At 36.4% G+C, this 21,727-nt stretch overlaps 3 protein-coding genes across 6 annotated transcripts; 1 reads left to right on the top strand and 2 right to left on the bottom strand.

Moving 5' to 3' along the window:
* The first annotated feature begins 761 nt into the window (after nt 1–761).
* On the top strand, nt 762–7,765 carry LOC119992866 (bifunctional bis(5'-adenosyl)-triphosphatase/adenylylsulfatase FHIT). 2 transcript variants are annotated; one of them, XM_038839670.1, is made up of 5 exons: nt 762–1,034; nt 1,117–1,225; nt 7,014–7,078; nt 7,271–7,369; nt 7,474–7,765. In XM_038839670.1, exons 1-5 carry the CDS (start codon nt 777–779, stop codon nt 7,588–7,590), a joined length of 648 nt encoding a protein of 215 aa, XP_038695598.1. In that variant the 5' UTR covers nt 762–776; the 3' UTR covers nt 7,591–7,765. The 2 variants fall into 2 exon arrangements, with proteins under 2 accessions (XP_038695598.1, XP_038695597.1); XM_038839669.1 differs by having other exon boundaries at nt 1,117–1,227; nt 6,932–7,078.
* A 1,301-nt stretch (nt 7,766–9,066) lies between these two features.
* Nucleotides 9,067–13,786, bottom strand: LOC119992539 (trafficking protein particle complex subunit 5-like). Of its 3 annotated transcripts, none has more exons than XM_038839276.1 (9): nt 13,626–13,786; nt 13,262–13,431; nt 12,957–13,045; nt 12,470–12,533; nt 11,552–11,629; nt 10,851–10,927; nt 10,686–10,752; nt 10,494–10,601; nt 9,067–9,444 (listed from the first exon to the last, which is right to left on the bottom strand). In XM_038839276.1, the coding sequence occupies exons 2-9, from the start codon at nt 13,331–13,333 to the stop codon at nt 9,415–9,417; spliced, it is 585 nt and encodes a 194-aa protein (XP_038695204.1). In that variant the 5' UTR covers nt 13,334–13,431; nt 13,626–13,786; the 3' UTR covers nt 9,067–9,414. The 3 variants fall into 3 exon arrangements, with proteins under 3 accessions (XP_038695204.1, XP_038695205.1, XP_038695207.1); XM_038839277.1 differs by having other exon boundaries at nt 13,262–13,428; nt 13,626–13,785; XM_038839279.1 differs by having other exon boundaries at nt 13,599–13,771.
* A 1,051-nt stretch (nt 13,787–14,837) lies between these two features.
* On the bottom strand, nt 14,838–18,272 carry LOC119992696 (subtilisin-like protease SBT5.6). The gene is made up of 9 exons (XM_038839490.1): nt 18,207–18,272; nt 17,936–18,128; nt 17,659–17,856; nt 17,401–17,512; nt 16,541–17,102; nt 16,305–16,399; nt 15,799–16,159; nt 15,489–15,702; nt 14,838–15,388 (listed from the first exon to the last, which is right to left on the bottom strand). Exons 1-9 carry the CDS (start codon nt 18,270–18,272, stop codon nt 14,838–14,840), a joined length of 2,352 nt encoding a protein of 783 aa, XP_038695418.1.
* Between the last annotated feature and the right edge of the window lie 3,455 nt (nt 18,273–21,727).

Raw genomic sequence — 21,727 nt, 5'->3', positions numbered from 1 at the left:
ATAAACATGATCAAAACACATCTATAATTTTTCTTTAAAAAAAATTAAATTTTAGAATGGTTGGAGGGCCATTACAGCAGGACCTGTTGTAAAAATTGTACAATAGGTGCCGTCACCCAGACAAATATGACTTTGGTGCTTTTGAATTTGGAGGGTACAAGAAAGAAACATAGCTACGAAAGTATGTGTCGAGAGCTTAAGCTACAATTTATAGCCAAGTTTACGCTTCACTATTATGCTAAACCAAACTTGCATAAGCATTTCAAAAGATACACATCCCATTAATATGAGGGATAATTACCAATAAAGACCTAATCAGGAAAACTTGTTCCAATAAACAAAGCTTTGATACATAAATTTTGAACCTCGATTTGACCTCTAAAATATTCGAAGCGTCAAATATGTATTAGACACAATGTTGTGGATCTTAGAGTCTTTTTTAAATGCCACAAAGATAATCTCAATCGAAGCTCAAACGAGTGAGTTATGACTATTGATCACACTGACGTCAGAAAATATATTTAATTGTTGAAATTTAGAAGTTTAACAATGGTTGATGGTAGTATGGTCTATAGAAAGAAAAAAAATTTTAAATAATTTATCCTTAATGAAATAAAACGTATTCACTTATGTGTTGAAAAAAATTATAGTGTATTTATTGGAATAAAAATTTGATTTGAATGAGGTATTGCTAATTAACCCAACATAAAAATATCATTTGAAAATAATCTTTTTTTCATGTCCACCCTATTTGTCTTTAATGATTCATCCGACAAATGGGCTTTGAAATTTTTATCAGCCCAATCATTAGTCAAATGAGCCTTTATTGGTCAGCCTGGAATCATAAAAAAAGAAAAGTACTCAGAAAAAGACGTTCGAATATCGAATTACAGAGACGAAATGGTAAACGATCAAGTCGTCGACTCGTTGCAGCCACAGACCACTTTTTTACCTGCTCTTCCTGGTGGTTTGCTGCACAATCCTTCTCGACCTTCCGATCAGTCTCCTCTTCCTGCATCGCTGCTGGTTCCACGGTAAGTTTCGATTGGAATTTCTACTGCTCTCATACTTGAATTTGCTGTAAATGCGATTAATATTTGAACAATTGGTTCGCAGATGACAACGGATTTCTACACCTTTGGGCCGTATAAGATAGATCCAAAGGGAGTGTTCTACTCCACCGGACTTTCCTTTGCCATGGTCAACCTGCGTCCAGTTCATCCTGGTATTTTCCTTCTCGTGTTTTTCTCTACTGGGTCCTTATACCCTTCTTCTTTCTCTTTACTCTGATCGCAATTTTTTTACTTTCCATTGCAGGTCATATCCTTTCTCTATTAAGAAATCAATAATAATAAATGTTGGCATGAGTTGAAGAGAAATTATGGGCATTGACTTGATTGGAGGAGATAATGCAGAAAAAATATTTTATAATGCAATTAGCCTTCTGTAATCACGTAGTTCCTACCATAGAAAATGTAGTTCATTTGACTATAATGCATTTAACTTTCTGTAATCACGTATTTCCTACCAACCATAGAAAGTGTACACATACCAAAAATAGTTTATTTGACTTTCACTTGTATTGATCTATATATAGGTATGTAAATCATTGAATTGAAAAATGAATGAAAAGAAAAGATCTCCTCCCATCTTCCTCCCATCTTCTCTGTTTACATGGTATCGGAGCAGGTTAAAGCTCTAAACATTCTTCAATGGCAGACCATATACCCTCCACCACCGACCATGGAGAAAACCCTTTGACTTCATCCATGGTAACCCAACCAAATATCGAAGATCTGACATCCCGAATGACCCAACTATTGACTCAAACTCCTACCCCAAATATTGAGTCTTCCGTTGCACAGATTGGCATCAAGTTGGATGGTACCAACTATGCTTTATGGTCCCAGATTGTTGAGATGTATATCTCGGGCAAAGACAAGCTGGGATATATTAATGGCGATCTACCAGAACCTCCACAAATTGATTCCAGCTTTCGAAAATGGCGAACTGAGAATTCTATTGTCAAAGGGTGGCTTATCAATACTATGGATCCACCCTTAATCAGCAACTTCATTCGCTTCCCAACTGCGAAAATGGTATGGGATTCGATTGCTACAACTTACTTTGATGGAAATGATATTTCTCAGGTTTATGATTTGAAGAAAAAGGTCCACCGGCTACGATAAAACGGAGGCCCTATTGAAAAATATTACAACGACCTGCAAGGCTTATGGCGTGAGATAGACTTCCGACGTCCAAACCCAATGAAATGTGCTGATGATATTAAAAGCTATAACTCCTTATTACAAGAAGATCGGGTTTATATTTTTCTTGATGGGTTGGATGATCGATTGGATAAAATCCGGAGTGACGTGCTACAGCTCAAACCGTTCCCTTCGATCGAACAAGCCTATGCACATGTTCGAAGAGAAGATATCAGGCAATCAGTAATGATCACTGGGACAGAACATTCCACTGGGGCGGTCATGGCTTCTCGAGGCGTTAAGGCTTGGCAATTACAACCTTTGAACTTGAAATTTAATACACCTGGTTCCTCTATTTCAAGCATGGGCAAGAATGGTGGAACATCCAAAGTGAAACCTGAGGGTGGTGGTTGCGCACACTGCGGAAATCTGAAACATACGCGTGAAACTTGCTTCAAACTCAACGGTTATCCAGAGTGGTGGACTGAGTTTAAAGCGAAAAAGCAACGTGAAGCTGCTACACACAACCACCCCGGTCGAGTGGCCATGATGACAGCTGATCCTCAATTATCTCTCATATCTCAAGCAGATACACCACCTGACTCCTCTACTTCAGGTAACTGTGGCTTTGCACTATTGGGTTCTAATCAGAGTGACTTTCATGGCTGGATTATTGACTCCGGAGCAACCGATCATATGACTTTTAGTCAAAATGATTTTACTGCATTCACTCAACCCCGAAGAACTAGTATCGCCAATGCAAATGGGATTACATATCCAGTTACTGGGGCAGGAACCGTGAAGCTATCACCTTCTCTTTCTTTATCTAATACATTATTGGTTCCTTCACTTTCTAGTAAATTGTTATCTGTTGGTCAAGCCACCGTGGAACTAAATTGTGTTGCTCTAATCTACCCCAATTTTTGTCTTTTTCAGGATATTCTCACCAAGGAGATCATTGGGCGTGGTACTAAGAAAGGGGGGTTGTATTATATGGATGATTTCAGTTGTGGAGCTGCTCATACTATGCATCAGTCTCTCAATAGCAAAGAAAGACAAATTTGGCTTTGGCACCGACGGTTGGGACATCCTTCTTTTAGTTACATGAAACATTTATTTCCGGCATTATTTTCTGATGTTCATGACTCCAAGTTGAAATGTTCGACCTGCATTTTAGCAAAGAGTCATCGTGTTCCGTTTTCCATCAGTTTGAATAAAAGTAATATTCCCTTTGCTCTAGTTCATTATGATGTTTAGGGACCCTCACCGATCACTACAATATCTGGCAATCGTTGGTTTGTTACATTCGTTGATGACTGTACTCGCATGACGTGGCTATATCTGTTAAGAAATAAATCAGATGTTCTTCATATATTTCAATTATTTCATGCCATGATTCAGACTCAATTTTCAGCAAAAATACAAATTCTACGTTCAGACAATGGAGGTGAATTTGTGAATCAAAAATTCCAAGCCTACTTTCAGCTTCATGGCATTCTCCATGAAACCTCGTGTGCTCAAACGCCTCAACAAAATGGCGTTGCTGAACGAAAGAACAGACATATCTTAGAAACCGCACGTGCTCTTTTATTGGGTGCATATGTACCACAACGATATTGGGAAGCAGCAGTTAGTACGGCAGTTTATCTGCTGAATCGTATGCCTTCAAAGGTGTTACAATTTGAAACTCCACTACAAGCTCTCTTGCACCATACCCACGTACCATCGGTCTTACTGCTTCCTCCTCGTATCTTCGGGTGTGTTGCATTTGTTCATATTCATAAGAATCAACGGACCAAGCTTGATCCTTGTGCCGTCCGTTGCATTTTTTTGGGTTATGCTGCACAAAAAAAGGGATATCACTGCTATCATCCTGGCACCAACCGGACATACATAACTATGGATGTCACTTTTGTGGAATCTGATAATTTTTTCTCCTCTCAAAAATCTGATTCTCCTCTTCAAGGGGAGATCCGAGATGAAGAGAAAAATCAGAGTTGGTGGAATTGGCCTAGTGAAGAGTCAAATATACCGACATATCCTCAAGAATATAAGAGTGAGGGTGGATCTGATAGCAATCTGAGTATGAACAAAAATGAAGAATTTGATGATAAATCTGGAGAATTTGTACAAGAAGTCAATACCCCCCTCTCTTCAGTATCTACGGACCCAGCTCTTGAGAATATTCCTGAGGTAAGTACCACTATCCAACATCTCACTGATAATTCTAATGACGTGGATAATTCTGTCAACTACAGCTTACCTCTTAGACATAATAGAGGCAAGCCACCAGATCGATACTCTCCTACTTTTGAATCAAGAAGGTCCAGGTACCCTATTGCAAACTATGTATCAACAACAAGGCTATCAGAACCTCTCAAGGCATTTACACACAATTTATACTCGGGTTACATTCCAAGTAATATCCAAGAAGCCTTGACAAATTCAAAATGGGTTCATGCGATTCAAGAGGAGATGATGGCCTTGCAGAAAAATGATACTTGGATTCTTGTTCCTTTACCAATAGGAAAACGTACTGTGGGGTGTAGATGGGTTTTCACCATCAAATACAAGGCGGACGGTACCATTGAGAGGTATAAGGCGCGGTTGGTAGCAAAAGGGTATACACAGACTTATGGCGTGGATTATCAGGAGACTTTTTCACCAGTGGCTAAGTTGAACACCGTCAGAGTTATATTGTCTCTTGCAGCCAATTTAGACTGGCCACTACATCAATTCGACGTAAAAAATGCGTTCCTGCACGGTGATCTTGAAGAGGAGGTTTACATGGATATTCCACCGGGATATACTACATCCACTGAGAATGGAGTAGTGTGTAAATTACAACGAGCTCTCTATGGGCTAAAACAATCCCCCCGAATGTGGTTTGGTCGTTTTAGCTTAGCCATGAAGAAATATGGATTTCAACAGAGCAATGCCGACCACACTTTGTTTCTTAAACATAGATGTGGTAAGGTAACAGTGCTTATAATCTATGTTGACGATATGATTCTTACCGGTGACGATGTGGAGGAAATTGCAAGACTTCAAGAACAGTTGGCGAAAGAGTTTGAAATGAAAAATTTAGGAGGACTTAAGTATTTTCTGGGCATTGAAGTACTAAGATCAAAACAGGATATATTTCTATCTCAAAGGAAATATGTGCTAGACTTACTATCAGAAGTTGGCTTGTTGGATTGTAAGCCAGAAGACACTCCAATTGCACAGAATCTCAACTTAAGGGAACATACAGACTCAGTGCCAGCAAATAAAGAGCAATATCATAGATTAGTTGGTAAGTTGATTTACTTATCCCATACCCGTCCTGATATCGCTTATGCCGTTAGCTCTGTGAGTCAATTTATGCACTATCCACATAAAGTTCATATGGAGGCTGTATTAAGGATTGTACGTTACTTAAAATCCTCACCAGGAAGAGGATTGATGTTCTCAACGAACAATCATTGTAATATTGAAGGATACACGGATGCAGATTGGGCAGGAGATATTGACAATAGAAAGTCCACATCGGGCTACTTCACATTCGTGGGAGGTAATTTGGTGACTTGGAGGAGCAAGAAGCAAAATGTAGTAGCATTATCAAGTGCTGAAGCTGAGTTTAGGGGGATGGCAAAAGGGTTGTGCGAGCTTCTTTGGCTTAAAAGACTGTTAACTGAAATTGGCATGGCTCCTCGATCTGAGATGAATCTATTTTGTGACAATAAGGCAGCTATCGCAATTGCACACAATCCTGTCCAGCATGATCGTACAAAGCATGTAGAAATAGATAGACATTTCATCAAACAGAATCTTGAAGACAAAGTCATTAAGTTTCCGTTTGTGAAATCAGAAGACCAACTTGCGGACGTTCTTACTAAGGTAGTTTCAAGTAAAATCTTCTTCAACTCACTTGACAAGTTGGGCATTAGAGACATCTATGCACTAACTTGAGGGGGAGTGTTGGCATGAGTTGAAGAGAAATTATGGGCATTGACTTGATTGGAGGAGATAATGCAGAAAAAATATTTTATAATGCAATTAGCCTTCTGTAATCACGTGGTTCCTACCTACCATAGAAAATGTAGTTCATTTGACTATAATGCATTTAGCTTTCTGTAATCACGTATTTCCTACCTACCATAGAAAGTGTACACATACCAAAAATAGTTTATTTGACTTTCACTTGTATTGATCTATATATAGGTATGTAAATCATTGAATTGAAAAATGAATGAAAAGAAAAGATCTCCTCCCATCTTCCTCCCATCTTCTCTGTTTACAATAAATTGGGTGTTTGATATATTTTTGGTAGAGTTGACTATAGTTTTTGATTGCAAGCTTCAAAGTAAGTTTTAGATTGCTCTATTGTGGCCTTTATGTGATGAATCAATGAAAATTATCAGCAATGGTAATGTGAAATTGCATATATCTTCTCCCTTCAAGCCCTATTTTGATGGGATCCTTGAGAACGAGTTGCACTTGCAAGTAAGATGAACAAAACTATTAAGGTTCATCTTTTTGGGGAAGTAATCCATGATTGGTGGCAATATGCTGTCAGTTATTATTTAGAATTTGCAATTCTCCAATCTATGCATTTGTCACATATAATTTGCAAGGAGTCTACTTCTGTGAGTTAAAACTCTTTCACTGTCAGAATTGTGCAAATTTGATCCGCGTGATGGGTGAAAATTTTGAAGTTTGATTTTCTTGACACTATATATATACATGTGCTTGTCTGCCCAAGGCGTGAAGTGAAGCGCTTTTCTGATCTCACTGTGGATGAGACAAATGACTTATGGCTAACAGCTCAAAAGGTTGGGAATCGGCTTGAGGGCTTCCACAAAGCATCATCCGTCACATTTACAATCCAAGTAAGAAAATTGCAAGTAGACCCTTTGCTTTGTTTTTGATTTAATGGGTGGCAGTGTTAATTGTTGAACTCATTAAGCTGGGCATGATGTGAACACAAGGATGACGCTTAATGCTAACATGCCCTCATTGGTAGTTCTGGCGTGGGGGTGAATATTGTTAATGTAACTTCACTTTGTATGTTGATGCTGTAGGATGGTCCGCAGTCAGGACAAACAGTACCTCATGTTCACATCCATATCCTTCCACGGAAAGGCGGGGACTTTGAGGTGAACAATGAGATCTACGATGCAGTAAGATGGAACATTTCTTACTGATCTCTGCTATTTGTCTATGCTCTTATATTTTTACTGTAATAATTTACTCAATTCTGCTCTGCTGATAATTCATCACGTAGATTAATGAGAAGGAGAAGGAATTAAAGAAGAAGCTTGACTTGGACAAGGAAAGGAAGGACAGAAGTATGGATGAAATGGCTGAAGAGGCAAATGAATATAGATCCCTGTTCTTGTGAATGTCTCTCTGTATTTGGCTTTGTCCTCTACATGTAGTTGTTTGTGGTCTTCTTTCTGGGCAGCTTCTAGTCCAATTGAATAGTGGACTTTGTCATCTATTTGTAATACAAAATTTCGTCCTATTACTGGAATACCTATTGGGTTAGATATTAGTGGAGGTAGGGCGTTGGTTCATTTGACTGCCTCTGCTTTCTTTGCATGACGTTAGGTTCAGTTGTCTTTATTATAAATTAGGGATGAAAGTGGACCAGGTTATCCGCGGACGGCTAGTGGACAGCCCTCTTCAGGCCAGGCCCCAGCTCGTATGACAAAGGGTAGAGTTTGGTGGGCCCATTATTAAACTCGTTTAACAACGGACCGAGCCAAGACTCGAAGAAGTCCAGCTCGTTGGTCCTATGGCCTACACACACAATATATTAACACGTACCAAATCGGGCTCAACGGGTCAATCTTAAGGCCTGTTATTTTTAAACAAGCCGAGCCAGAGTTAATAAGAAATATTTTAAGTAAAAAAATAATGGGACAGATATTTACACACATTAGAGAATTTTAATTTATCAAATAATCCTCATATGAAATTACCTTAATACCTATTTACTTTTTACACCCACGTTTGTTTATCAATACAATACAATACAATACAATTAAATTAAGCTTGGTAACCTTAGACATTTTAATTAAATTTTTTATACAAATAATAATGCTCTCCTTTTTTCGCCTCTCATCTTCTCATAATTTCCTGTCTACTCCTATGTTTTCTCAATTTACCAATTGTCATGGTTTGCCTCCCATTAGCGAAGAACAAACCCTAAAATATATATATATATATAGACACACACATATATATTGTTGTTCCTTTCTGCGATATTGAGAAGCCTTGAGAATGATAGTTTTAGTATGAACCAATTATGACTGACAAAAACATAATTTAAAGACACATTTTATTCTTTGTATTCTTTGGGCAAAAGTAAATTTTATTTGGGGCTTTATTTAAAACAATAAAGTGAAATACAAACAAGATATAATAATGATTATAATTCACAATAATAAACTGGGTTTTATTGCTTATTAATTGAGAAAAGAAAGATAAAACATGCAGAGTCCGGAACAGATCAAACACAAATGTAGAAGATGAGGATAATTTAGGATATACAGGTGGAGGAAGAGGGTGTTTAAGGATATTAAATGTTATGTAATTAATGTATTAAAGGATAATTTGGGAAGTTCATTGTGTGTATTAGAAAAATATTTGAGTGTGTTAACTAAGTGTATGCAATGAGTCCAAACTTTTGTGCAAATAACTGCTCCCAAAAATAAAGTTGTGAACAATGTGGATCTCACTTCTCGGGTTTTTGAGACCCAAGCCCATAAAAAAGAAAGGGCCTAGCCTTGGGCCTGTCGAAGTCCGGCCCAGCCTAGCTTTATTTCATCCCTACTACTAGGTACCACAAAGCAGTGGTCCCTAGTACGCATTGTTACTTCTGAAGAAATTTTGCATTAATGTAATACTGTAGTACGGAAGCAAAACTAGATTTCCAATGACACATTTCCACCCGGGAGGCTTACTTGACTGACCATAAACAATCCATTTACGCCCATCAAAACACCAACAGATGCAACATTTACTCAACATCAACCCCCTTTTTAATAATCACTATCAGTAAATCACAAACATCAAAATAAATCAAAGAGAGCTGAAATTCCCACAAGTATGATTGACAGTATTTACTCATAAAAATCCACGATTGCAGCTGCCCGGTTCAAGACTTGCCATTCGCAAATACGTTGCAGTGTGTTGACAAGAAAATATCCTGCTACAATCATCAACCTAACCTTGCTTCTCTTACTAGAACCTGGTTTGATGAGAAAAAAAAGTTCAGATGAAGGGATCCATGAGAACAATAAGTTAGGGCATACAAAGTTTACTGTTACAAGCATGTTGACTAGTTTACTCAAACAACAAGGCCTAGCATCGTTCACTTAAATGTGACAAAGTATGATGTAAGCTACATCAATTTTTAAGAAGGCGGTAACATAAAATGTTATGCCTATTGATTCAGAGAACTATAAAAATGTGTAGTTGGATTCCAGAAGTACTTTCCAATTTAGTCTATCATTTGTTTTCAAGTTCAAAAAAGAGGGAATGGTAAGACCAGAAGATCTTTGCTTGAAGGTGAATTACAAGGGTAAGCAATATGAACTACAAGGGTAAAGCAACCTAGTTGTCTTAAGTTGTTGGGACTTGGGAGTCTGTGTTAGTTCAGGTGATTTGTTAAAACAGTGATGTTAGGCATCCCAAATAGTTGACTGAGTTAAAGGCTTTGTCAGAGTTAATTGAAAACCATGCTTGCCACTGCAAAAACTCCACAGTATAACAAACTCACCAACAAGACAAGCGTGGTGGTTAAGATTGGAATGACAAGTGATATAATTACCCTAACACCAAGTGAGGCCAGATCAAACTGAGAGCACCCAAGTTTGTTAGCAAAAGACCACCAACATGTCATATCCGCCAAATTCTCGTGCACTATAGAAGCCATATTGATTTTCGACCTAAGTTGACAAACAAATCTAGAGCCTTCCGCCATCACAAGCAATTTCAACCTCTAGTCAAATAATCATCAAGTCACAAGACGAATGCTCAAAAATTGGCCACTGCCATGAATTACCAATTTACCACAGGACATTATGGCAGTCTAAGAACAAATTCTCTATAGTTCACGTGAAACTTTATCTATGAAAACTTCATTCTCTATATTGCTGCATCAATGAAACTCATAAGGGGAGGCATGATCCACGTGTCTTAACGAAAAAGGAAGGAATAGGAGTATAGGACACAATATACATTAAACAAAATGCAAGACAAACAGTTTTAAGTAAAGGGCAAACAGATAACATATACCTCTTCGGCAAACTTTATCAAAATGGTTGTTCGTGGTCGTTGCTGACCTTCAACAGGTACAAAATGAGCTGTAACTACTGCTGGAAAACCTGCACTGTCCAAAACACCCTTGGAAAAGGGAAATAAATTGTTTATTAGATCTTGTATCGAAGTGATGATCAGGGAATTATATGGCGTCAGCATAATACTTACTCTTACAATTCCAGCAACAAATGCCCCACAATTAAATGTACCCATGTCCTTTGGAATTGAAATGAATCTGCATCCCAAGAACTGTTAATCAACTTAAGTTTTATCTGCTATGATAATCCTACCAGTTGAAACAGCTGAATCAGAAAGCAATAAGCTCATTGTTACCGATTCACAAGGAGCTCTTTTTCGCTGATCATGTATTCATCTTCATGTTCAGTGCCTTTTTCAAGTGAGTCAGCAACCTAATATGTAGAAAAGAGATGCTGGTAAGATATATTGTTCAAGTTCGCTGCCCTTTCTTAAGTAAGCCGGTAACATCATGACATGATTATATAGAGAACAAAGAAGGATGCATCATAAGATGAAGTAGCGGTCAGCTTGATTAATTCTTAAGGCTCCCTTATGAAGCTAAGGGATAATGGCTTAGAGACAGACAACAGCATTCCTTCATTCAAACGACTATGCGCAAGGGATTTAGGGAACACGGATCAACATCATAATGTGCAAGCATTATCCTGAATCTGAATTTGTAAATACCATCAACAGGAACACATATCAAAGTTCCAGTCCATGATATTTCAGATCAAGATCAACCAAAAGTACGAAATTGTAATAGAAACAAGATTACTTAGAAGCATGAAAATAAATCAAAATAGCTTCAACTAGACTTAACTGGTCAGGCTAAACATAACATGCAGCAGTGCTCAAAAGAAGAGGAAAGAAAGTCAACATTACAATGGAAGATGCAGGTATCCAGATAGCAGGGGCAGAAAAAATCAGTCAATTAAGAGAATGCAATATTTTCTGCACAAATGACCATCAAAATCAGCTATTGCACCCAATAAACATAAAGCTATAATGCTTACCTTTCCAAATAGCACCTTCCATACAGTACTGTGTACAAAAGATAAAATACCCAACAATCGCATTTCTCTTCTGTTCCCCTGAAAAAAAAATTAGATATTGAAAAATATAAGCATAGGCATCAGTGTAGCACTTGTTTAAAATTCATGAAGCTCTATGCAATGAAATATCCAAAATAGCACATACATATGTCAAACTTGGCTTATCAGATAGTTGTGAGGGTCGTTTAGTTTTATATATATAGATGACTGCCTAATACAACCATTAAAAAAAGACTTTCTGGTACAAGACTAATGGAGTAGGAATAGGGAACCTTGAAGAGGAGGGCAGACTTGTCTGTAGCGAGTAGCAAAGAAAACTTAAATAATACTCCTTAAGATATAGGCACATCATAAGTTGGTAAAATGAATTGAAAGAAATTCAGACGTCAAAGGGAAAGAAAACTGTAATTTGTACAAGCACGCGCGCATACACACACATGGAGAGAGAATAGAAAAAGTGCGAGACCAAAACAAAATATGGTAAAGGAACCAAATGATCCAATAAACCCCTTTCAATGATATAGGGGCATTATCTATGGTAGCCTCACCAAAGATAGGATGGCTACACTTGTTTGTGATGATAAATCAAATGACAGGAGTAATATGATAAATATACAATAGTAAATAACCTGGCCAAATGACTTTAAAACATCCTTATTTTCAGAATTGGATCATGCCACAATCCAATAATAAGATGCAAATGCAACTGAAAACAATGCTGCTACCAATTCTAATTTCAGATCATATCAATCTTTGTCCTTGCAGATTCTTTTGGATAAAAAATTTAACAGATGACATGGCTCATTTTTACCATCATAATAGACCTAACTAAGATATGGATCAGTCAATACACCAAGAGTCTCATGAAATCTGCCACACCTTATCCCTATGGCAAAGAAGTTCCAAAACTCGAGCACCAACAGCATACCCAGCATCCTCAAGCCTGCTCCATTTCCAAACAGATAATAGGGTTAATTGCTACAAGGTGAACTATCACAAATAGATATAAATAAATTCACACAAAAACTATCCGAGTTGAAAAAGATTGCATTATACCAATTCAAAATATCCTCATTCCTGCAACTTTTTCTTTTCCAAAATTACTCTTCAACTTCTATCCATTTATGCTTAAATGATTGCAAATGAAAATGTCATAGCTAACAAATTTACTCACTAAAATCCTATTTCATTATTGGGATCGGAAACCCTCGGCCACTGAACTTGGTACAAACCTCTTTGGAAACAGAGAACATGGATAAGGCAAGGTAATTATAGATACATGAATACATGGGAATAAACTTAAACTAAGGATGCATTTTTGTACAATAAATTTAAATTAGGTAAAAGCCTAGAAACGATAGATCACCTGCGTTCTAACTCAGAAATGTTGTCAACCTGTGTCTGATTGTACTGAACAAGCTCTGAGAACAAGAATGCAAAAGCACTTAAACTGACCTGAAACATATAACCGAGTATCAATTACATACACTTGAAATTTTCATTTTCAAAATTTGCAACTAGGACAAAAAGAGAAGGTTCCTATAAGAGAGCAGTAGCTTGGAATTTCGAAATTTTTACTTCGTTTCCTTTTCCTGCACATTTTCTAAGCAACCAAACAGGAGGACATAAGAGAGTAGAAACAAAAATTTACAAATCGAGAGTGAAAGTTACCTCTTGTTTGCCCTTGCTAAGGGGTTTGTCAAGCACGTTAGAGTATTGCTTGATCTTCCCTACCCCGATCATAGTTTCTTTTCTACTTGTCTTCCCGTAACACCTGTGGATCCAATCCAAGAAAATCTCAGATTGGGCCCGAGTGAGTGCAGTGGCGATCTGTTTGGCTGCTGAGAAATTGAAAGAAAATCTGTAACTCGCAATCATACAAGCATTTACAAGCCAAACAATTTTTAGAGAACAAGTATTCAATTAGCAGAAACAATCCAAATAAGCATCACAAAGAGTGAATAAGCAGTGGAATCCAAATCATCAAAACGATTTCCATATAGTATACATGTTCTGTGAATGACTGTAGCTACACCTTTTCGTTGCTTAAGAGAAGATTTGGATCCGTATCAGCTTCGACTGAGTTCACTTCAGATTCAGAGAAAGAGTGCTCGCAGTCACTGAGGGAGCGAAGAGAGAACGAGACGCGGGTTTTGGGGCTCAAAAGCACCCCTAAATCTAATGTTTAATTTTAAGCTCTCCTGTTAAAAATAAAATTGTGAATCTTAAACCCTCCTCTCCATGTGTTGGCTGCTATGGACTATTAAATTCTGGGTTATATATCATTTTTTATTATAAAATATCAAAAATGTTTTCATTTGAGGTATTTTATATCAAAATTGTTTAAAAAATTATTTAAAATTTTAAATCGAAAATGTTACAACTGTTTATGATCGAGTGGTCGTTTGCCATTTAAATTTTAATAACTAAATGGTCAGATACCGTTTCTAATCCGGCAAACCCAAATTGATTTATGATTTATAGACTTGGACAATTATTAACTACTAGTTTAGTAAATTAGTATGATTCAAAAATTTATTTCACAATCCCCGTTGGGTTCAAATTAGAAGTACTAATTGTGGATTATAACTTATTTTCTGTAAGAGCTGAAAGTTAATCAATGTAAATAATTAAAGATTGGTAAAGTCGATGAATGCAATCAATCCTCTTTTGATCTCTTGCAAGATTATGATTTCTGAAATTGTTGATCGCAACCATCTTTCGCAAGCTCTATTACATATACTTCAATTCAAGATTAATGGGCTACAATAAGGTCCATCCAGGCAAGGCCCAACCTCGGATCGTAATTGGCCCAATGAATCTCATTTCTCTTCTGATCCATTGGACTTCTTAACCTTAGTAGTACATTGGGTCGGATTCCGGGTTATCGTGCCGGGTCTGACCCGACCCATTTTTTCAGCTGCAACTTCTGCAGCTAGTACAAGCGGGGAAAAACACTTTCGTTAATTATCATCTTCTCTTCAACTTGTATGCAAATATTATAGTTAATTGGGACATTGCCTTTTTCTAATTAAGTGATTTATTCTTCTATTTATTCTATAATTTGTAGGTTTAGTTAATTAATTTTGGAGTCTCTCTTGTGAGTTATTTCTTTGTTTGAATTGCAGTTGGTTAAGTATCATATACTTAGCTTCATTATTTATAAGCAAGAGTATCTTTCTAACACGCCCACACAAAATTATTATTACTCAACAATGTATTAACAAAAAAAGCTCATACATTCAACTCAAGCAAAAGAGACAACTATAGGACTTGTAACGGTATGATCTTTATTAGTCCAAGTGTATGACCCAAATCTATAACTATTTTTAAGATACTTCTTAGCATAGCCATTTGGAATCATTGTAATTTCGAAACTTTTCTTCTGCCCCACATGATCAAAGGATAGAGTTTTTGGATTGATGTTCACTAGTAACCCAGTTGGTTTTTTGATACTAATAACATAATCACTATTTGAATTTCCAACATTGGTGACAGTCCTCTTAATTGTTATATTGTCTTTTAGTTGTGGGATTGCCAGTGATGGATAGTTGAGATTGTATACTGGTGTTCTTTCTTCTGGACACTCAAAAATTTGATCAAATGATCTGATTTTGTCGATAGTTTTTAGGTCATTATTGCATAGGTAAATAAGGTAGTCTGTGTAAGAAGCATCAAATACTAAACCAGGATCTACTGCTTTTGTTGGATTGAGTTGACCAAACCCAAGTGCAAAGGGAGTCGCAATTTTACCATCATAGTCAGTTATTAATGAACCCATGTTATCTCTCGTTGAGGCTACACAGTGAATATATACATACATTAGATCTATAGATATATACACTGAAATTGTTAGTTTCTAAAACAGGATATGAAAAAACAAGACCTAATTAATTACCTGTAGTCAGTACAGCAGATCGTATAGCTGCACTACTCCAGCTAGGATGAATAGCTTTAACAAGTGCAACTACAGCAGCAACATGAGGAGTAGCCATAGAAGACCCAGTAAGAATATTATACTCGACCTGTCGAGAATCATGTGGTTCCATAGTTGGAGTTGAATCCTCACTCCATGCTCCCAATATATTCAAACCCGGAGCTACAATATCAGGCTATAAAAGAACCAATAAATTTAGACATTAGACAACAATTTTGTGATGATCCTTATTAACTTTTTTAGCGAAATAGTAAGTAATTAATTGTTATACCTTAAGAATGAAAGGGTCATTGAGGCTTGGACCCCTACCTGAGAAGCTACATACTAATGGTGCTGGTTCATTCTTAACAATAATGGTCATTGCATCTCCAATAGTTGCCATGGGATTCTTGGTTGAATTAATGTAGTTTGAGACATTCATTGCATCAGAGGCTGTTAATGTAATGGCTGGAAGAACATGATTCTCGACTTCTACTTCATTACCCAGTTCTTCATTGTTTCGAAGAATAAAACCAGCACCCCCTACCCTTTTCACCTCAATGCCTTTTTCTGTTCTTCTTCCTTGTCCATTATCACATAACACTATATGCCCTTTAATCTTTCCCAGTGGGAGGGAACCATAGGTGCACTTCCTTCAAACCCAAATGAAATATTTATACAATTAAAATTGAATTTTGTTCATCTTTTTACAGATCACCTTAAATTGAATATTGGTGTTCAGATAAGAAAAATATAAGAATGTAATAATAAATGATGAAAATATGTAAATAAATGTACCCTTTTGCAGCATCTTCAACACTAGGGTTTTCGACATCTACTGCACGCACTAATTTGTGCATATTGTTTAGCTCAAACGAAGTCGCTGTTTGCCCCTGAAATTTGAATCATCGAACAAAGCAATGTAGTGAAACACAAAAGAGAAAAACATGCAAATAAAAAAGGGTTTCACATGATGAATTTCTATGGAAAAATCAACGAAAAGAATATATTACACCAAATAATTATATTCTCACCATGAATTGTATGCCATTATCTAGCACAAGAGGCCTAATGAACTTGCGATCAATACTACTTGATCCAACCGTGATGACCCAAGGTGCCACATTCGATACCGTGCTCAATTTTGGACCACCATTCCCAGCAGAACATACCACCACAATATTATTTTTTAGGGCGTGAAGTTCAGCAATAGCAATACCATCTTGATGATAATGGTTTGATTTAGATCCCACGATAGAAATGCTTAAAACGTGAACACCGTCTCCAATGGCATCGTCGATGGCAGCTACAATGTCAGCTGTAAGACAATCTAACGAGTTGATTTTTGATCTTCCTGGTTCAACCCAACAGACTTTATATATTGCGAGGCGGGCATTTGGTGCACCACCAGAGGCAGTACCTTCCGCAAATCCACCTAAGGCAGCTGCACCCCTAATGCGTCGGCCTGCTACTATTGAGGCTATATGGGTTCCATGACCATTCACATCACGTGCTGATTTAATATCTTCAGAGAAATTTAGTGAACCGTAGTGTACTTCAAAGTTCTTAAGATAGTACCTAGCCCCAATAATTTTTCTGAAAACATATCCAAACCATACATGTTATACATATTTATATCAATCTTTAGATTGGTATGACATCGATATTTAGATTGGTATAACACTAGTTCAACCAATTTGTGCCCGACACAACACAACCCGATATTTATGTGTTATTGTACCAGTGGAATACGGATATCCAGTTGAACCGGTCGATTCAATCTAGTATTTAAAACACTGGTTTGCCTAAAAAAATAACAAAACAAAAATAACTATAAAACTCCCTATTCTAAAATAAATGATCACAACCATTGAAAAAAGAAATAATATGTCACCTATTACAATGCGAAGAGTTGAAATCAACTCCATCTTGGCATATACCATTCCATGATTTGGGAATGGGATCCATATTCTCTTCATTAAAACTCTTGGATTCTGGCCATATACCTGATCATCAAAACTACATTAATACTACTTAACAAATACTATCTTCATTGATACGAGAGTAAGAATGCAATTAGTACTAGTGTGGAATTATATGAAGAAAACAAAAACAAACAAATAATGTAGAATACAAAATATAGAACACATACCAGTATCGATGACCCCAACAACAATATCCATTCCATATTTAGCACTTAAGAGTATGTCTCTTCCAATGTTAAATTGATCCCCAACATGTACCTCCTCATCTTCTTCTAATCCATCTAACCCTAAAAATTTCCATGATCTTGTGGTCTGCAAAGAATTTCTTGGGTGACTTTCGAATACGGATACCACTTCTTCAAATTCTGCGAGACAATTGTGTTTCTTGTTATAGCTAGATTGAGAAAGAATGAAATCCAAAACCCATGTGTGTTTATTTTGTACCAGAAAGCTGCAAAGCTTCTTCTGAGGAAAGCACTGCAGCGAAACCATTGATGCTGTTCTTGTAGCTATAAATAAGAGAATTTCTTGCTTCTTCTTCCGTCTCTTTCACTAATAATAGATATGAGTGATGCATCTCTTCTATTTCGTGCGACGCTCTGTCTCCTTTGTGTCCTCCAAAGTATACTATATACACCTATTTTGATTGTCACAAAACATGTGTCAGTATATGATAAGGAAGCAACAAAAGAATGAAGAGAAAAAAAATGTAAACCTGCTTCTTTGAGGACACGACTAAGAAATGAATGAGAAAGAGAGAGAAAACGAATATGTACTTCATAGCTAGTAATAATGCTCCGAATCCAACCTTGTAGGTACTAGTATTTATATGATCTCGACGATGAATTATAATTATTCTAGATTTGGGGTTTTATAATTTTCTATAGTTTACAATTCACATTTAATGATGGAGAAAAAATCAGACAAGTTCTAAAAATAAAAAAACAAAAATTTGATATGATGTGGCATATTTTCCAGACATTGGATTAAAATTTTAGAATTTTCTATTCTAAACAAATCGTGGAGACCCTGGTGTTTTTTATTTTTTTTGTTTCTATAGAAAAGAAAATGTGAATATTACATTTTATTAATGCTTTTTTAAAACAAAAAACTTTTTTAAAGAATTTCGAGAGCATCGTCATATTAAAAGCAATGAAAAAATTGTGATGAGAGGAATTTAATAAGAGGTTATAAAAAGTTTTAAAAAAATCATCTAGGCCAGCTCCTATTGTGTAAAAATATCGATTATTATGATGCTATACAAACGAAATGAATAAAAATAATATACGAAATGTTAGCTCTAATTGAATAAAAAACATAGGGATTCCAAAATTTTTTGTTCTAATGTTTTTGTTCGTATTAAAAAAAATATATATGTCCATAGTATTTGTATCAAGGCTATTTTTTTAAAAAAAGATTTACTTTTTTTTAAAGAACTTCGACAGCATCGGACATATTTAAAAGGAAAAAACAATTGTGAATTATGTGCCTTGTTCCATCTAGGCCAGCACACACAACTATGGAACAAATCAGGACCCCCACTACATGCGTTTGGGTCACCTGTGAGCTTTTCGGATATAGACCACCCACAAAATGAGGGTAGTACATGATGGACCCTAACCCATCTAGTCTACTTGTTGAGTCTCATATGAGCCCACAAGTGCGAAGGAGTGTTAGGAATCTCACTTTCGAAAAATGTAGAACTTCCATTCAAGTTATAAGTGGTGTCCAACCCTTAAAACACTTGAGGATCTTTTTAAGGACAAAACCCACATGGACATTTAACCCAATGTGGGACAATGCCCCAAGGATTGTTGTGACAACCTTTCTCTTCTATCAATTCTTCAAATTATCATATTAACGCTCTTGATTTTGCCCGGCCTATTCATTACATCCTAACTTGGATTAAAAACCTTACCTCCTCTCGTATGGGAGTTTTTTTTTTTTTTTTTGTTTCCGTACTAGGCCTCTACCAAATTTTAAATTCCTAAATCAGACTCATTTTTCATTTTTTTACCAAAATGGTATTTGACGCTATTGAAAACAGTTTGCTATAGCGTCACTCAATTTTCTTAAATGATAATTAATTTTTTAAGAAAAATCATGTTCTTGAGGGAACTTCCCAGCAAGACGAACTCGCACTCCATAGATCTTTGGATAGTGTTTTTGATATACCTCCTTTATCACAAATCATGTGATTCCAATGCCGTATTAGAGAAACCCACAACACAAATTGTGCAGCATCAAGTCGAATCGAAATCGGCTCGTAGCTTGCTCTCCTCTCTCCCTCTTGTCTATGAATTTAAATCTCATCTCTAGAAGGAAATCCTTACCATGTGTTTGTTAGATCCGATTGTGCATGTCATAGGTGCGTAGGTCGAGCACAGGTGGAGATCCGACTTGGATTTGAGACCATAGAAAGAATGGAGATCCGATTGTCATTGCAAAAGGGATGAACTCGTCGAGCTCCTGGAAATTGTCTTCTTTAATCAGATTTTCATTTTCAATTTTATGATTTTTTTTTTCTAAAAATTCAATTGACGCTATTTGAATGAACGTCTTTAGAGAAAATATTTTGTGATTCACAACAACGTCAATATTGTTTCTTTAATTTTAAGTCAATGATGTTGTTTTAACCAGAGTGTTTAGTGTATTTTTTTTTCAATGACACTATTCTCAACAGAATGGAAAAAAAACTTTTCATTGGGTTACTCTGTCCTTCAAATTATCACATTGACACTCTTGATTTTGCCTTGTTCATTACATCCTAACTTGGATTAAAAACCTTACCTCCTCTCGTAGGGTTACTATGTCCTCTGGCTATTGACTTAGTTTGTGTTCCATGATCGGCTTATCTATCCCCATATATTTGTTTGCGAGCATAGAAATAAAGGATTGAGCTGCTAAGTTATAGAATTTTATGATTATAGTTGTAGCCTATAGGTGCTCTAACTATAATTGAAGAAAATTATGATCAAATGTATAGCCTACATTATACATCTTACATTCAAGTTAAAACCAATTATTGAAGCATTTTATCAAACAGTTGGCCCAACTCGAGATCTACCCATATTGACCCAAATAGTTATTGCTCAGTTTATGTATTTCTTGATCTTTAGATTTGGACGAGGAGGGCATATGCTCTGCTTGTAAACAATTTTATTGCATACATGCATTGAAGTTATGTGATCAGGCATGCCTCCAGAAAAACGACCCTAAACTAGGCTCCTCGATTGATTAACCTCAGCTAAAGAACAAGGACGTTGCTCAATCTTAGTTGATTCTTCTCAATTTTCGTTTAAAATATTACAAAGTATAACGGGTTTGAGGGATTTTAATTTATATTACAAAATATTTCGATTATGTGAATATTCATTAAGTGTCACACTATGAGGTTTAATTGATTTTGTGAATAAATCTTTATTGATATCTGCTTGCTCTCTTCTGCGCTTGACAGAAGATCAGTCGCTTCTGACAATTGGAGATATGAGTGTTTGAGTTGCTGATGATGTTTGTGTTCAAGAGTGCTAGGACTTGCTATCGGTCAAAATTTTTTGATATAAAGTTGCACCAAATCTGACCTGTCACCAAACGAGCTGTGTGTAGTTTGAGAATACGAAACTACTGGCTCGAGGTTGTCTTCCGTGGAAAGGCCTTAAAATTTATTTTGTGCCAAGTGAGAAGCAAGAGATAGAAGACTAACATCGGAATGAAAGAACTCTTATGAATAAAACGAAAAATAACACATCACTGAAATACATATGAAATTTTATTAGTCGGGATACATCCTGAAATAAATTGAGGAGTGCCTTACCCAGCAATCGTATCACAATCATCCCGTTAACAAACACACAACTATAGTTCCATTTCAAGGGTTGATTCTTTCTCGATTATGTTGGTTTGTTCATTTGCGATACCAATAAATATCATTAAACAGTGATCCTATTCATTCTTATTCATTAACCCAATGCTAATGATTACAACCAATCAATCTCCTAAACTGTTTTCTCAACACTCAACAATTGATTTCCTTAATTTCAATTTCACTAAGATATGTAAATTTTGTTCGTTCCTTAGTCTTAACTAGATGAGTCTAATTGTCTATCCAATTGGTGATCAATCAATCAAATAATCAATAGACTTTAAGCACACTTTCAACGTTGAAGTCCGCTCAAGCTCCCAAAAAATAAGTCTCTAGTGAGATTTTCTAGTTTTCCAGTGCTGGAGCGCCCCAAA

The sequence above is a fragment of the Tripterygium wilfordii genome, chromosome 23, assembly GCF_013401445.1.
Source record: "Tripterygium wilfordii isolate XIE 37 chromosome 23, ASM1340144v1, whole genome shotgun sequence".
In the NCBI taxonomy this organism is placed as follows: Eukaryota; Viridiplantae; Streptophyta; class Magnoliopsida; order Celastrales; family Celastraceae; genus Tripterygium; species Tripterygium wilfordii.
This window is presented reverse-complemented; position numbering and strand designations above follow the sequence as displayed.